The sequence below is a fragment of the Perca fluviatilis genome, chromosome 7 (genome assembly GCF_010015445.1).
Source record: "Perca fluviatilis chromosome 7, GENO_Pfluv_1.0, whole genome shotgun sequence".
Lineage (NCBI taxonomy): Eukaryota > Metazoa > Chordata > Actinopteri > Perciformes > Percidae > Perca > Perca fluviatilis.
Window position 1 is genome coordinate 26,883,194 of NC_053118.1, and position 16,686 is coordinate 26,899,879.

The 16,686-nt window shown below is 40.3% G+C and overlaps 3 protein-coding genes across 3 annotated transcripts; 1 reads left to right on the forward strand and 2 right to left on the reverse strand.

The window, feature by feature from the left end:
- Positions 1-248: 248 nt before the first annotated feature.
- snip1 (Smad nuclear interacting protein) lies at positions 249-3,338 on the reverse strand. Its single transcript, XM_039805831.1, has 4 exons — positions 3,049-3,338; positions 2,679-2,811; positions 1,340-1,881; positions 249-1,184 (listed from the first exon to the last, which is right to left on the reverse strand). Exons 1-4 carry the CDS (start codon positions 3,207-3,209, stop codon positions 926-928), a joined length of 1,095 nt encoding a protein of 364 aa, XP_039661765.1. The 5' UTR covers positions 3,210-3,338; the 3' UTR covers positions 249-925.
- Positions 3,339-3,374: 36 nt separating this feature from the next.
- Positions 3,375-6,642, forward strand: dnali1 (dynein, axonemal, light intermediate chain 1). The gene is made up of 6 exons (XM_039805832.1): positions 3,375-3,895; positions 4,846-4,982; positions 5,063-5,232; positions 5,481-5,659; positions 5,941-6,105; positions 6,224-6,642. The coding sequence occupies exons 1-6, from the start codon at positions 3,815-3,817 to the stop codon at positions 6,257-6,259; spliced, it is 768 nt and encodes a 255-aa protein (XP_039661766.1). The 5' UTR covers positions 3,375-3,814; the 3' UTR covers positions 6,260-6,642.
- Positions 6,120-16,393, reverse strand: gnl2 (guanine nucleotide binding protein-like 2 (nucleolar)). Its single transcript, XM_039805830.1, is given in 17 exon segments — positions 6,120-6,799; positions 6,944-7,020; positions 7,306-7,394; positions 7,730-7,868; positions 7,871-8,207; positions 8,321-8,428; positions 8,916-9,074; positions 9,478-9,582; positions 10,504-10,632; positions 11,918-12,031; positions 12,154-12,312; positions 12,429-12,495; positions 12,609-12,793; positions 13,728-13,867; positions 15,467-15,561; positions 15,666-15,750; positions 16,168-16,393. Coding segments are annotated over 17 exon segments (2,196 nt in total). The 5' UTR covers positions 16,232-16,393; the 3' UTR covers positions 6,120-6,655.
- Between the last annotated feature and the right edge of the window lie 293 nt (positions 16,394-16,686).

The following is a 16,686-nucleotide window of genomic DNA, read 5'->3' on the forward strand; positions in this document are numbered from 1 at the left end:
AAAACCTGGAGGCTACACACATTTAAGGAAACATTCTTGTGATATTTCCTAGTCCCTTGCAGTATAGGATTCCAGTTCCATGCCCAGACTCCGCTAAACCGACCAGAAATTAGATATGTAGAAAATAGGATATATAAACGCCTATCTGGTGAATGATTACTTTCAATGCTCAAATGCTGCTTAATCTAAATATTAATACATTTTTTCTTTAAAAAGAAAGGGAAAAAAAAGCAACTACACAGCTCTGATAATGTGTGCAGCATTAAACCTTTGGAGACAAACCAAATTCTTTATTTACAGTACATAAATGAAAGTTTACTATAAATGCATTTGGCTTCAGAACAGACAAAAAAAAACAAGACAAATAAAGAGTCTAAATACACACAGCATTGGTGCAAAGAAAAACAACAGCATCAACTATTTTTCCCTGCACTAAAAAGCAAAAAAGGCAATGTCATTACAAGTTGTATGTCCGTAACGTTTTACTCTGACAATAAGCGCTGCTTTTTAAACACAAATGTAAGAGTTCACATTCCATGTATTGTACATCGACATATACAGCCTGGATATAGACAAGACGAGAGATTAGTCTTTTGCTAAACTTTGTACTCCAAAAATATATAATTAACTATTGCGTTTAGCAAGATATCTATCTGGCACTGAGCACTTTGTATTGTGAACACTGTCAGATGTGAGATCAATCATGCATCACACAGACATTTCACAAACAACCTGAGAATAGGAAGTCTTCTTTGAGACAGTTGTGGCAGGTTTAAGCAAAAGTTTGGTATTTACAGAATATACAAACCAGCCTTGTTCCATTATTGTAATAAAGTTTTACCAGTTCAGTTCATTGCTCCATGATTATTGATGACGACATTATCTAACCTGAATGAACTCGGGCAATACACTTTATGGGAACAATTTACTCATCGAGGCCCTCATCGTCTTCCTCCTCTTCCACCCTGGCGTCCACCTCGCTTGTGTCTGAGAACTCGTGCAAGAGGACATACTCGCGGCTGCTGAAGCCAAACTTGATAACGTCTTTTTCTTTGAGCTCGTAATAGCGCTGGGCTTCAATGCGCTGGTTGTTCAGGTAGGTTCCGTTGCCGGAACCCAGGTCAATGATGTAAGGCCTTACCCTGCGGCCACTGGTGCCGTCTGCACGTGTAAACTCCATCAGTCTACAGATAAACAGACAGAAAGGCAGACATGTATCACTCATACAGCAGCAAAATCATCCAAATGTAATGCAACATGAAGTAGAGTTTGTCTGAATCATACAGAAGTTGAAGTTGACTTCTAAGTGTACACCTTAGCTAATGATTGTTATTCTTACCTATACTGAAATACTGCATGTTGCTTGGAGCACGATGGATGGTCAATCGGGATATCAGCAATTTTTCTCTGCCTCCCCAACAAATAGGCACTCTGTCTGTGAATGTACATGACTGGAAGGGGCTCATCATTCTTGAAGGGGTACAGTCGCCATCTGCGCTTAGGAATGCGTGCCTCGGGTGGCTCGTTGTACTTGATCACCACGCCCCGGAATGTGTTTGTATCTTCCGTTAGAGCCCCCGACAGCCCAAAGTTGGGCTTCTCCTTCCCAACAGGTGGGTCATTTGGATCGTCAATCCCTCCTTCAGACTGTCCAAAGTCCTGTTCTTGGTTTTCCTCACGACGTTGGCGGTTTTCTCTGCGCCGCTCATCGTGCTGCTGTCTCTCGGCTTGTTGAGAAGCAAGTGCACCTTGCTCTCTGTGTCTGTCTCTGCCACGGTCTCTCTCCCGCGGTCTGTCCGATTCCCACCTGCTCCGCCTCTCCTCTGGCTGGTCGTTCCTTCTCCTCCGCTCATCAGCACTAGCCCTATGCTCCTCCCGCTCCTGTGAGATTTTTGGTAAGAAGACAGTTAAAGAAAGGAGATTAGTAGTCCAGGACAAACTTGTGCAGTTACAGTTTTGAACAGGAATTTCCATTAAAAAAAATGTATATTGTATTACACTCAATCACTGACAATATAGAAAAGTGGCCTTGTTAAGCCACTGTCGTATCTAGCATATGACACTGATGACTATGGCGGTGGTATTCTACCGGCATACATGGTAAGTTACAATAATAGCTACAACATCCCATGGAAATACACTGTTTAAAACAGGTAATCATTAGACTATTATACTTGCAGATACTTACTTCTCAGTTGTCATGTACCAATACCTTTGTGGTACTGTCGCTATGGAATCTGGCCAACTGTAGCAAAAATAATGGCTTTACACAAAGCAAGCAGAGCCTATCACACTCAGACCAAGTTTAAACGACAAAACCATTAAATTGTTAAACCGTATTTTAGGTGTATTTATTTATACAACGTTTCGTAATTGGCATGTTATGATACCGAAAGTTTTTAATGAATCAGTGTGTTGGTGGGAAGAGGCGTCTGATGCCTCAATTTTTAGGTAACATAAGGTGGCTTGTGGCTCGGAGGTGGAGTGATCGCCCCATAACCGCGAGATTGGCGGTTCAATCCCAATGACAAATGTCAAAGTGTCCCTGAGCAAGACACTGAACCCCAAGTTGCTCCCCGGATGCTCTATGTAAAAAGCTGTTCAATGCTCCTAATGTAGAATTACCCCTATATCCAATATTCGATCGTTATCTTACTAATAATTTAGAACATAATCACCCGCTTTATTTTGACATCAGCACCACGATGGGGAGGAGTGCGACTTCTCCTGTTTCTGGGGGATCCGCTGCCTCGTCTGGCCGGAGACGTCTCTCTTTTAGCTGGTGAACGGTCCCTCGCCCTGGCAGGTGACCTACACGAAGAACACACAAAAGGACCTTAACGATTTTAAGACATTTGCAAAATGTGAAATTATTGCCGTTTAGATGCAGCAAATATGGGATGTAGCTAGCTAGCTAGCTGTATTTGGGCTAGCGGACAAATACTTCCCAGCTTTGAAGGACTCACTGGCCAACGCGTATGTTGTGTCTCTCATGGTAAAAAACTAGAAACACATGGGAAAAGCGAAGTGGTATGGTTTTTTTAATACCTGCTCGTTCTTCTCCTCTGTGGACTTGAGTTGCCGCTGGATCTGGACCTCGAGCGCCGTGATCTCTGTGGCCTAACAGGGCTCACCTGCTCCTGCTTTATCTTAACTTTGTGCTCCCGTTCCGGAGACTCCCTTCTCTTGTGTCGCTTTTCTTTGGTCATTCTAACGTATATATACTAACCCAACCGTTATGTAACATCAAAGTCCGCCCAAAAGCATGTAGCTACAAAACAAAAGAAAACACAAAGATGTAGCGATTAAAAACTTCGACTGTTATGCTCAACTAACAAACTTCCGTTTCCGGCGGTACGCCGAGAATTTATGCCGGTGTTCCGGCATGACATTAATTTTACACTTTAGTTCCGCATGACCGCGTCTCGGTATCTTGAATAAAGCCGTTGTTGTTTAAATTGACGGGATTCTTTTTCACAACAAATATTTGCATTGTATGGCGTAAAAGTGACGTAACATTTAAAATCACACCAAGTAAATCCAGCAGCGCTTCAGCAGTCTTCTTTTGTTGCGCTGATTAAGGGTCACCAAAAATGAACAGTGCAACAACCACAGAGTTAAAAAAAAATATATATATATTTATTTATTATTTATCTGTGAAAACAGCCTACATTTATGAACCAAACCGCTGATGCCACCAAAAAGGAACGCCGGGACGCTGTTGCCATGACAACGCAAACAGTGAGAACGAACTTTTTGTCAGCAACACCACCGATATTTCTGTAACTGAAGCCCAAACCAAGAAGCAAACACAATGATTCCGCCAGCCGAGTCTCTCTTGAAATACGAAAATCCAGTTTTGATCAGCAAAAGCACAGACAGAAAATCACCAAAGGTGAGTTTTTACTAAGTAACGCCACCTGACTTTAGCTAACGTTAACTTACCTGGCCAAAGTAACGCTGGATGGATCTGGTGCCAGTCAGGAAAGATAAATACAGGACATCAATACAGAATGGAATATAGCTAATATTTACAAACCGGTGTATTTAGACATGCGGATGTGTGCCACTGCCAACTATGCAAATAAAGAAGATCTTTCCCTCCCAATATAGCTAGCTGGGTGCTTTTTGCGTGTTTTTAAAAATATGTATTTGATTTTAAGACTTATTTTCTGTAGTAGAGTTCACATCATATCACCTCATCCTAAAAGTGTGTGTTATTGAAACACATTATGTATGTCTACAGTATGCTCTGTTAAGTGTCTGTACCCTACAGGTAAGTTAACACTTAGCTACTTGTCTAAATAAGTGCCTGAAAAAAAGCACAATGACCTCAGTCATTGAGGTTTATTAAATTAAATACATGTCAGCCTTTAAAGGCTAATATGTAACGTCGTTTTACAGCAACATGCTTAATTGTGTTTATATTTGATTGTTTTATCAGGTGATACATTTAAAAATACTTACACAAAAACAATGCAAATACTTAAAAGACAATGATGGCAGCTATACAAAAAAAATAAAATAAGGGAGAACAAAACTTACACGGTGGCCCTTATTGCCTGCAGATGGAAATGCAAACATTGAAATTGTAGTAGCTACTTGCATTGTCTCTGTGTACCAAAGTCAGCATGACAACACCTGCAAGACTGGACTACAGTTATTACTTATACTGTTCTTTCTTATTTGACACAGCTTGGGTGTGGAATAGGTCTGTTAATGTATGAGTGAGTTACAAGGCAGTATATTAAAGAGTATAGCCATTTAAAAAAAACATGATTTAATCAAAATTGTTCATGTTAAGTTCATTCAATATATAATGTAACAAAATATGTGTCACTACAGGGACGTCCTTTAAAGGTGAGCCCTCAGCAGCCTGCTAACTCTAACCCTGTTCCACCACCTCCTAAACCCAAATCAGCCACTACTGATGCCACCAAGCAGGAAAATGAGGAGATCTTGAACTCCATCCTTCCACCCCGGTATAGCTCTTCCTTTCAACAATATATTGTTCAACAAATTCAAACCACACTCTCATTTATCTCAACTTCTGCTATTGCAGGGAATGGATGGAGGGAAACCAACTGTGGGTGCAGCAAGTGTCCAGCGCACCTTGTACAAGAACGGATGTTATTCACCTAGAGGAACAGCTGGACATAAAGCTGCAGCAAAGGCAGGCCAGAGAAACCGGGATCTGCCCGGTCCGCAGGGAGCTCTATTCCCAGTGCTTTGGTAAGGAGGCTGACACGCTGGTGATCACTGAAGTCACTATGGTTACGAAGATGACTTAACACACTGCCTTATACACAGACGAGCTAAAAGACATGGATTATAGCTAGTTTTGTGATCAATAACTGGAGTTCTATCTTTATTTGGCTTTTTTTTCTGATGACCATGTTCCTATATTCCAATGAAGGCATATTTCCACCCACATCAACATTAACTCAACTGTTATTACTTTAATTTTCTATTTCTTTAAGACGAGCTGATCAGACAGGTGACCATCAACTGTGCTGAGAGGGGTCTGCTGCTGTTGAGGGTCAGAGATGAGATACAAATGACTATCGCTGCCTACCAGACACTGTACGAAAGCAGCGTGGCTTTTGGAATGAGGAAAGCACTGCAGGCTGAGCAGGGCAAGACTGACATGGAGAAAAGAGTAAGGACATTTAGTTTTATGTTGACTTACAACAACCAATGACATCCTGGGCACAAAGACCCCAAAATCTGAAATTTTTACAACATTTCATGGAATTGCTGAATTTTCCACTTATCTAAAGCCATAGGAATAGTTATAGGCTGTTGTTCAGTAAGGTATCCAGCAGAGAGCAGTATTTCACTTCAGTTATTGTAAAATACAAAATATGGTGGTAGTGCTCTTTACATAATTGATCCCACATCTGGAACAAACTTACAAGTTTTGTCTTATTACATACCTAGATCTCTGATCAGGAGGATGAGAAACAAGACCTGATGAAGCAACTGAACGAACAGAAAGCTAAATGTGATGCCATTGAAAAGAGAGAAAATGAAAGGCGACAGGTGGAGGAAAAGAAGCACACTGAAGAGATTCAGTTCTTGAAGAGAACCAACCAGCAGCTCAAGGTGGGGTTTCATGATTACATAGCAAAGAATTTTATTTTATTTTTATTTTTTTTAGATTAAGCACCAATAGTATCTGTGTTGCATGTCTTAATATCGTAATATTTGTCTTTCTATTTAGACCCAACTGGAAGGGATCATTACACCAAAGAAGTAACTTCGCCAAACAAGATCTGAGTTGCCATTTCCCAGTACAGAATGTTACTAAATTTGTCTTTTCTCTTTCTAAATTATATTAATTAATGTAAACTTAACAGTGTAATAAGCACATATTTTTATTACAGCATGACAAGTACAGTTCATACAACTGTACATTTCTCTTTAACATCAAGAGAGCATTACACCTTTAAATGATGAATGAAATGTCATTCAAAACCAGTTCTGGGTTGAGGGACAGTCAGGGCCAAAATAAGGCATCAAGTGGCCACATGATAAAAGACCATTTAACACTTAGTTAGCATTCCACCCTCTCAACTCTGCATTTTCGATAAAAATCTGTCCTTTTTGGCTAGTTTAAATAAAGATTTATTACAAACTTTATCACGACTCCAGTTTAGTGCTTTGATCTTTTGGCCTTTCGGCCTTCTGTGGCTGATGCTGGGGCCTTTCTGTTCTTGTTCTTGTTCTTGACATTGTGTGTTTCGTAATAGCGCACGCCAACTTTCTTCACCTTTTTGGCACGGTCCATCGCTCTTCTCTGTACAGATGGATAAAGAGAACAAAGAAAAAAAATGAGCTTTTCATCTCCATTCCTGTTACGTCAGTATGAGGAATGGACATTCACTTAACGCGTCTACCCAGAGAGATCTGTTTGATGTCAGAGAGAACAAACACTGCATACCTGTTTAGACGTCAGTCTGTCGGATTGGGTGGACTCCTCGTCCTCAGCTTTCCTCTTATTGCTCCTCTGGTTTGCATCTGAGATTGACAAATCGGATGTCAGTGCCTGGCTGGATCTCAATGTTACCTACCCAATTTGTATGACTACAGGCAAATACTGTACAAACCAGTATTTATGCATTTTTGTGTCAAACATGGGAAAATACATCATTATACCAGTAAGATGGCATGCTTGTGTGCCTTTTATTTTGTTCTCAGGAAATGTGAAAGCTCTTTTGGACCCTAACCAAATCTGATACACCTTCCAAAATATATCTACATTCCGCACCATACAAAGTCATGACAAACATGTTGACTGACTACCTTTCTGCTGTGCTTGCTTTGCTGCTGCCGCCGCCGCTTGTTTAGTCTTGATGTCTGTGAACGCTTTGTCAGAAAGTGCCTTAGGTATCCTGTCCAACAAAAGAAGAAGAAAAGTAAATCAAACGGTTTACTCCGGTTGGGATCAGTTGAAATAAGCAGTGATTAAATTAGGCTCACATTATCTATACAACTGGTATTTGACTTGTCTTCAGTGTGTGGGCAGAAGATTAAAGAACACAATCACATGCAAAAGAGTAGAGAGTAAAACTGAAGACTGCTAGTCCCCAGGGGCTTAAAAGCTGGTTAGCACAGATGCATGGCATCTCTCTGCCTGACAACCTCACGTTGACTTTACTGAATAAAAGAAATTAGGGCACTTCACAAAACAAAGTAATACGTATGGTTTGGGTAAGAGAAGACGGACCGGATTGCAGAGAAGCGTTTGGATTTGGCCCGGTCCAGGAAATGCTTGTACTTCGAGATCTTCTCATCCAGCTCTCGAATCACCTCGCGTGAACTCTTGTTGCTGGCGGCTTTGCCAGTCTGAGCCGCGTTGAGGGCTCGGAGGTCTCAGGCTCTCCATTGGCTGATTCAACGTTGGTCCCGTCTTCCTCTCCACCCTCCTCTTCTTCACTGTCTTCCTCGCCATCAGAGCCAGAGAAGTCCGAGAGTTCCAGGTCAGGCATCTCCACAGGAACCAAGTCTTCCTCGGTGAACTCAGGTGCCACATTGATCTTGCCAAAGTTCTGTCGCACATTAGACAGAATCTTCTGGACCTGCTCCTTCTTTCTCTGCAGCCGCTGCTGCTGTTCCTCATGTTCCTCCGAGATGGCATCCGGATTGTCTGGCTCCTCCTGCACATTCACTTCCTCTGAGGGCCCTTCGACTGGCAATAGCTTGTCCTTGAAGAATTGCAGAAACAAAACGCAGGTTGACAACACAGAACACAGGTTGTTGTGGGAGAAAAAGTAATTCACTGAAAAAGCTACAGGTGGAAAAATCTGTAAACCCTTACATCTTGATCCCTCTCAGGTCCAGGGGGTTTCACAAAGAAGGGGATACGTCCTCTCTGCCAATCATTCAACACCATTTTGGAGACTGTGGAGAGATCTGGCTCACCGCCCTGCACAATGCCAAGAACAAATTGCACAAGCTTAGGATTGAAAACTAGTGGTTCACATACACTTTGCTACTTAACTAAAAATAGACCAGATATTATGTAAGGATTTGCTGTTGCACTAAAATGGACAATTAAAATGCTTTACATATTGCATATAAAGCATTTGTAGAATACCCACAAATGTTTTAACTGAAATTATTTCAAACTGATAAGGTTTTGTTTGGTAACCAAATTCTCTGTTACATTGTATGAAATAAATAAATAGAACAAAAACAGAAAAAAAGCAGATTTTATTGTTTGCATATTAATGGACCTTGCACTTTCCCAACTGCCTTTTTATTGTGCTCCCTCTGTCAAGGATGACCGGCAGTATGAATGTGTGTCTCGGTGGAATGTAGAAACTGAACTGCCCTTTGGGGATAAATAAAGCTATCTGTATCCATCTGTACAGCCTGTTAAGGTCCTGCAAGCAAGAAAATGAAAGCGGAACCTTCAGAAGTTTCCCAGTGCGAAATGCCATCTTCTCAAGGAAGTCTTCAGCAGAGCTCCAAGTGGGGATGCGGTAGGTCTTCTGAATGTATTCTGGCTTGGCCCGCTCCAGTACTGCCGCAATGTGCTCCTCTGGGTTCCTGATCTTCTCCACTTGAACCTTTGTGAGGACGAGAGAGAAAAATATGTGCAATTTAAGACATGAACCTGCAACCTTTCAGTTACGGGGACTGGATGGCCTAGATGTTAAACCTAGGATCTGGCAGATTAGAATCTGAACTGATTAAGGCTTTTTTTTTTATAAAAACAGCTGGGCATTAGCAATAGGAATTCACTTCCAATTTTTATTCATCACACTTCAGGTACTCAAGCTTTCAAATATGCCACATTATCAGTTACTGGGACATTGCGTGTCCGTTTTTCAGATGCTACTGTTTTTTTGGTGCTACGAGAAGCAAAACTGAAATTCACCTTGATTGTATCAGGGTGGTAGCAGAGGAATGCGAGGCAGATATCACAAAGCCTTAGACAAAAGAAGAAAAAAAAATGAAAGAGAGACTTACCACTCCTTTCAAGACAATATCAGATTCACTGTCTTCTGAAGGATAGACAACACCAGGACAGTCAATGAGGAAGATGCGCCTCATCAAAGTGATGTACTGCCACACCTATAAAAAAAAAATGTAAAAAGGAGAGGAGATTAATGCTGTCTGCATGATCAAATCGTTTCAGTTACACATGAGATGGTAAATCTTTCTCTTCTCTTACTGCAACAAAGAATTGTACAACAACTGCTTCATCTAAGGAATTGTAAAGTAACTTTTCATATAAACATAAACACCCATCCCATAGAGTATGTGGTGAGAATCAAAGACGAGGTGAGAAATAGAGGAGTGTTGGCCACAGGCCCATCAGATTCATTGGCTGGATGTGCAAAAAAAATTATTCTTGTGGTCCAAGTTCACAGCTTTGCCAAGCATGTAGAAATAAAGATATTTTCCCTTTCTTTCCCCTTGACCCTGCTGTGGACATTGGGGTTTTCAGACCCTTGTTCGTTTCCAAGTAGGATAAGCAGCCCCAGAGAGAGGAAATTAAGGATAGAAAAGGTTGTTGTTCTTTCTCTTGACCCTGACTCCACTTAGATTTTCAGTTATATAGGTAAGAACTCAGAGCCAACTACTTCTGTTGTTGCAGCTAACAACAATTACCAAGTTAAGAGGAACATGCATCTTTTCACCTCCCCACGGAATCAAAGCTTCTCTACTTTTCACTCTATACACAAAAATACCATTCCCTTCTCCTATCCTTTTTTTAAATATTTTTTTTTTTTTTATTAGTAGTGTTTATGTACTACTCGTCCATATTGGTCTTTTCATTTTTTATATTGTAAGCCTTTACATTATTTTCAGTGTAAACCATCAGATTTTAGATTCATAATTTTCTTGTCAAAATGGTTTTTCCTGTAGTGCTTTTTATAGGACCGTCCACGGCAGTGCTTACTAGACAGATTGTCCACTGTTCACTTTGCTCTGTTGCATATTACAGATTTAAATTTAGTTTGCATGGTTGAGATGACACTCAAATCCTACCTTTGTTTCTCCGGCAAGGGGTGCCACATTGCAGACCTTCTTAGAGCGCAGTGTGTTGATGACTGAGCTTTTTCCCACATTAGGGTAGCCAATGAAACCCACACTTATCTGTTTCTTGTCTGTGTGGAGCTGTGGGAAGCAGAAAATAAAGTCAGAATGTTGTGTTTCACGAAACAACAACCTGAGCCTGTCTTCAGTTCTCGGAGGTAATTTTAGATGGGGCTCTGTTGCTCTTTAGCAATAAACCAAGTGAACTTGTCAATGCTCCAGAACTACAAAGTTGTTTGTTCAAAACACATACCAAAGGATTTCTTAAAAAGACTTTATGTAAACAAAACAATCACGAAACCTTTTAAAATAGGAGACATAGCTATCTTTTTATTTTTAGTGGTAAACTATGAAGGCTGTTTTGAAACTGATTTTTCACCTTTTATCCCAAAGTTTAGTGAACATGGTCGAACAAAAAAATAAAATAAACTTTAACACGAAAAAAAGTCTTTCTCATAATAACCTCTTTAAGGCCCATTATTAAATCCACCAAGAACAGAACCCCTTTTTGATTTTTTGGATCTTTTAAGTTTACACAAACACATTCCGTTCCACAGCCACTACGTCACATTGCATGTTCAGGTCTAGGGTGTAGCTGATACAGACAAAGCTTTTCATCATGGTAAAAGTAATCTTATGTCAGGATAGCCATATACATTATAATGCATCAATGGTTTTGGAAATTTGATTAATTAACCATTTTAGAAAAAAATATCTAAAAAAGGAATGTCTTTTGACCATTCCATTGAACATGTGACAAAGCAAGATACATCCATCACATTGATGCATTTATCCTAATGATGATTGCAATTCTAATGTTAAGGTAAAAAAAATATCCATCATCTCACATAATGACATAATTCTCAAACCCTATCCTTGTTTATGTTTATACATAAAGAGAAAAAAAAGCAGCTTCGATATAAACATGCCCTTTACTGAGGAGCTGTGATTTCCCTCATCTTGCAATTTTCACAGGGTATTGAGCATTAATGAATTGTGATTATAGTGAAATCTAAATAATGAATAATACTGTATAAACCATTTCCATCTATACACTATATGGCATACTTTTGGAATGGGCTAAATATTGAGGACTATTGAGAACTAAAGCCCAAGCACTAACATCCTATATAGTAGTAGTAGTATAGCTAGTAGTTCTTGTTTTCACAAGTATATCTATAAATTTATAGTGTGCTCATAAATCAAAGGTATTGCTCTTAGTTGAATATCCAAGGTACTATATTTATCAGCAAATAAATTCTTCTGTTGAAGATAAAATTACACCAGCAGTAATATAAGTACATAATTTTCTGCTCATGACAAATCAAAGATACTTTGATACTTTGAATTTGAGGAATGCGCTTACCTTGCCAAACTGCCTGAGCAGCTGGATGAGGGAACCCTTACCAAATGAGTTGGTGAGGCTGGCATGGAAAGCCAGAGTAGGGTACTCTTGGGATAAAACAGCGACCCACCGTTTCTGGTTCAAAATTGAGTTGAGACAAAGAGACACCCACACAATTTAATATTATGAAAAAACAGATAAATGAGGAACCAAATGGGAACCAAAGATAAACCGGTTACAAATGTAAAATGTCTTACTGTGACCCAGGTGGGGACGAGGTCACACTTGTTTAGAACAAAGATCAGATGTTTCCAGGATTTCTCCTTCTTCATATATGCCTCAATGCTATTGGAGCGCGTTCCCATGGGATCACGGGCATCCAGCACTTGGATGACGACGTCAGATGAGTCGATCACCTATTACAAAAAAACAAAAAACACGTAGGAACGTAGAACGTAGCCCCGTAACACTTAAGCGTACCACCTCTACATTAACACAATGCACAGTGCTGACAGGTGGATGGAAAGAATACCTTGTAAAGTTCTCCCCAGATCCTCTTGGACTGACCCTTTTTGAAGATTTCATCCCGTACTTCCTCCCTGTTGCAAAATGAGAATTAAGAAAAATAAGGGAAAATTCAGCAACTATGCTTCTGGTCAGTTAAGAGTAGCCAGTAGAGTGGATTGATTATAATATCTTCTGAGGGTCTTACCGGACCCCTGTGTCCTCGGTCACTAGGTCTTTGTCCTTGTCTGCGCTGTAGGTCAGGACTGAGGCCTCTGCCTTTTCCACGAGGTCCTTCATATCCCCCACCATGAGACTGGGCCTCTTCCTCTGAGCCTTGGGCCCAAACGTGGTCTCAAACCCCTCTGTGTCTAGAATGTGCACCTTGGAGTTCTGCATGTGTAGAAACAGAACAAAAAGATTAGACTTGCAGGTTGGACTGTTTTTGTTACATTAACAGCAAGCCACGAGAGAACACCAGTCCAAATAGTTTTATTCCGTTAACTGATGACACACAATACAGTAACGTTGTACTGAGACAGGAGTAAAGGTTTTTGTCGGTGTTACAATCAATTCTTTTTACAGTCCAAGTGGTACGCTCCTTCTAGGGGTTTCAGACAGAATCATAAAATAAATGCATACAGTAAACAGAACACCAAAATATGCAACAACTAAGCCAATAAAACCGCCAAGCCTGTGCCAGGACTGATTAAGTGTTCCAATGATTTTAATCACAAGTCATACCTCTATTGCAACACTGCCCTGAGGGGTGGGGGACAAACCGTTTACAGGGTTTGTCAGAAACAATTATGCTTAAGGCTTCAGGTTGCCTGACGATCTGCCAAGATCTTCTACAGGACTCTCCGTTTCTTTGAATAAGCATTTCCCCTACCGAACCACAAACTCTGGATTATCTGACTTTTGGGACAATCCAACATCCAGATCACAGAGCATTGTTTTTGTTTTTACTAAAATTGAACTAAAATGACCAGATTTTCTAAAAAATCTGGTCATGAATTTGCTATAAGCCCGTTGGTATCTTCACTTAGAGAGGGAAAATAATGCTCTGCATGAGCATGAACGCTACACTGTTCTGAGACGCTGCTACATATATTTAGAATGTTAATGGGGAAAAAAGAAAAAATTTGCATGTAATGAATGATAATGCGGTGATTGCAATATAACTGGTGGTTTTATGGCAACTTGTCAATCAATAATTAGTAGAGCTAGACCGATATATATCTGTTGGCCGATATTGGCCAAAAAAACCCTGAAAAATGTATTTAATTTACATTAAAAAAAATAGCTTTCTGCCCTTTATACTCACATGGGCTTTGACTCGATCATGCAAGAGAGACATGGGGAGTTTGCTTTGTTTCATCACCACACGATATGGATCTTTCTGTATTGCTCCCATCTCTTCTTGGAACTTCTGCAGGGACGACTGCTTAATCACACGGGTATTTGCTGAAATACAGAATATGAAATTGCAAAGTACGACCTATTTAGTTCACATTTCCGATCAGATTTACTACCCCTTGTCTTATTTGTTACCCAATATTTTCTCACACTTAGGGCGTTTTCACACATGAAAGTCCGAACCAAGGTCCGGACCAAGGTTCATGTTTTTGTTACATTGTACACATTTGATCCGGTAAGTTTTGGTTTCACACTGCAGTTTTGCAAGCGCACTAAAGATCTCTACGTGACAAAACTATGTCCTGCCGTGAGCTGCGTCTCCAGATACTTAGAACTGATTGGTTTGTTGACGGCTTCCCCGTCCTCTCGTATGATCCTCTCTCTGGGTCAGAGTTTAGGCTATTCAACTGACCGCTGCTCTCCCCTACTGCCGCGGCTCTTTTTGTTTTGTTGTGATGTAGAGAAGCAAGACACGGGACTTTCTTTCTGGAGCATTTATTCAGAGACAAACGGAAACATACACTGTAGCCTACATTTACTACCACTTAACAAATAAACTGCTGATGTATTATCTGCTCTGATAGCTGACAGCTGTCTGCTCTGAGCGCATTTACAGTCTCTCTCTCTCTCACTAAGCACCGAGCTATTCCTTAAAGGAGCTTCCCCGTTCTTGTAACACGAGGAGAGCCTGCCAGAGATTCCTGTATTTGGTCCGAAAGTCCGAACCATCCCAAAAATGCTTTCACACTATAAACGAACCGGATCATGGTTCAGTTTGGTCCGGACCGAGACCACCTCTTTTTGTCGGACCAAAATTTGGTCTTTTGATCCGGACCATGGTCCGGGGGAGGTTTCACACCTGTAATTTTGGTTCGGATCAAACTAAAAAGTCCGAAAGTCCGGACCAAACGAGGTATGTGTGAAAACGCCCTTACTGATCAGTTATATAAGGGGTATTAAAACATGTTAATTAAAAGTCCACATTCAACAGCTTTCCAAATCTGCCATCACGGCAATGGACGACTAATGCAAACAAGTGAATGTCAACAGGTTAACTAGTTGATTTTTAAACCAGACTATCAGGTTTTTATATCACATGACCTGTTTGAATTAAAAATGTACAGTGCACCTATATATTTCCGCCGTATACGTTCCTAAAATGCTGTTTGTCTAACCCAGTGTATGTTATAGTGCCGTAACAGAACACTAAGCTATTGTTGCTGCTAACACAAAATGGAGACAACTAGTGAGTAGTGCTGAATAACCATCTGAGAAGTAACGTAGTATGCATTTTTGGATTTGATGCCACAGATGGAAAAATCATCGATTAAGTTGAGGGTGTTTGCTGACTTTGTAAAATGTGACTGCATTGTATTTGAATTACGTGCTTTTCAACAAGTGATGTTCTGCATTCTGCAGTGATTGTTCTGCATTCGTTCCACCATCAAAGCTGATAAATCTAAAGAACTCTTGCTAGTGGTGATATAGTAATGATAGTATTGTTTTATACTTGAATAGCCCATTACCTATTGTATCATCTTGCTTAATAGCCGCAGATGGCAGCGATGAATTTCATCCATCCTACAGCCGATCACTGCGGTTACATACCAAACCCAACATATACAAAAGGTAAGGAAGAGCACTTACCAAACCATTTGATGTTTGGTTCCACTCTGGCTACAGTCCCTGGAGCCACCGTGGACTGGAACTGTAGAGGTCTGATGACTTGACCACGGTTATTACTGGAAACAGAAGATCAGTGCCAGTGTGAACATAGCACCTATTGTTCTTTTGCTCTGCCAAACAGCATCTCATTAGGATAATGCAAATCTGTATAATTAATTACCATCTCTTCTTTTGTCTGTACATATTCAGACGCTTGATAGTGGCTCGGTCCCTCATGTTGTTCCCACCAGCACCCTTGGCTCGATCTGTGAAATACAGTTCATTTAACAATTAATTTGCTCAACACACGTTGCTTTTCAAGGAACATCAGTTACTTCAGTAGACATCCTACGCCCAATTAATAATAGCAACCGTTTCCAGACTTTAAGAACAATTAGTCTAAACACTTCCACTTGACACAAACCCTTCCCTCAAAGTTGAATAACATTACTTCAGTGTCAAATGTAAAAGGCCTAACGTTACTAGCAGTAGCGTTAGCTGATGTTTTAGTTAAGTCTTTCCGACTTAATAGTTTTATTTTGACACATTGCACACTTAATGTCACTGACTAGTTTAATTTAACAAAGGTTAATAACCTATAAATGTATTTAGCAGAGCATAATATCAACATGCTAGCAACAATTAGCATTAGCTGTAAACAAACCATAGACATTTTAGCTCACCAGGGTTGCTGCTGGACGAGGAGGTGTTTATCGAGCTTTTCCCCTTGAACAGAGGCTTCACCATTTTGACCGCTTAGTCGGCAGAGCCTTCACCGGAGAAAACAAGGAAGAGAACACACGAAGGTGTCTGAAAGCTGAGGATTAGTTGATGTTATTCCCTTCAGCTCGAAAGTGTACACCGTACACGTGTTGTTACGGGGAAGCCGGAAGGACGTCATCGAAGGAGCGACAGGACAAATCCGCTTTCATGCATGCTTTCATGGCTTTCAGCAGGCTGTCATCCATTCCCAGGTTCCTATTTCTCCAAATTCTTAGAAACAGATGTATTTGTTTTGCAATGATGAACCAACATCTGTAACACATTTATTTTATCATTGCATACGTTCAATTGCTTTTTGGATTCGAATGACATGAATTGAGTGTAAAAATATACATTTTTATTTTGAGAAATATAACATATTGAATTCAAACTTATTGGTAAATATTTGGTCAATTTTACTTACATAAATGCAAAATATC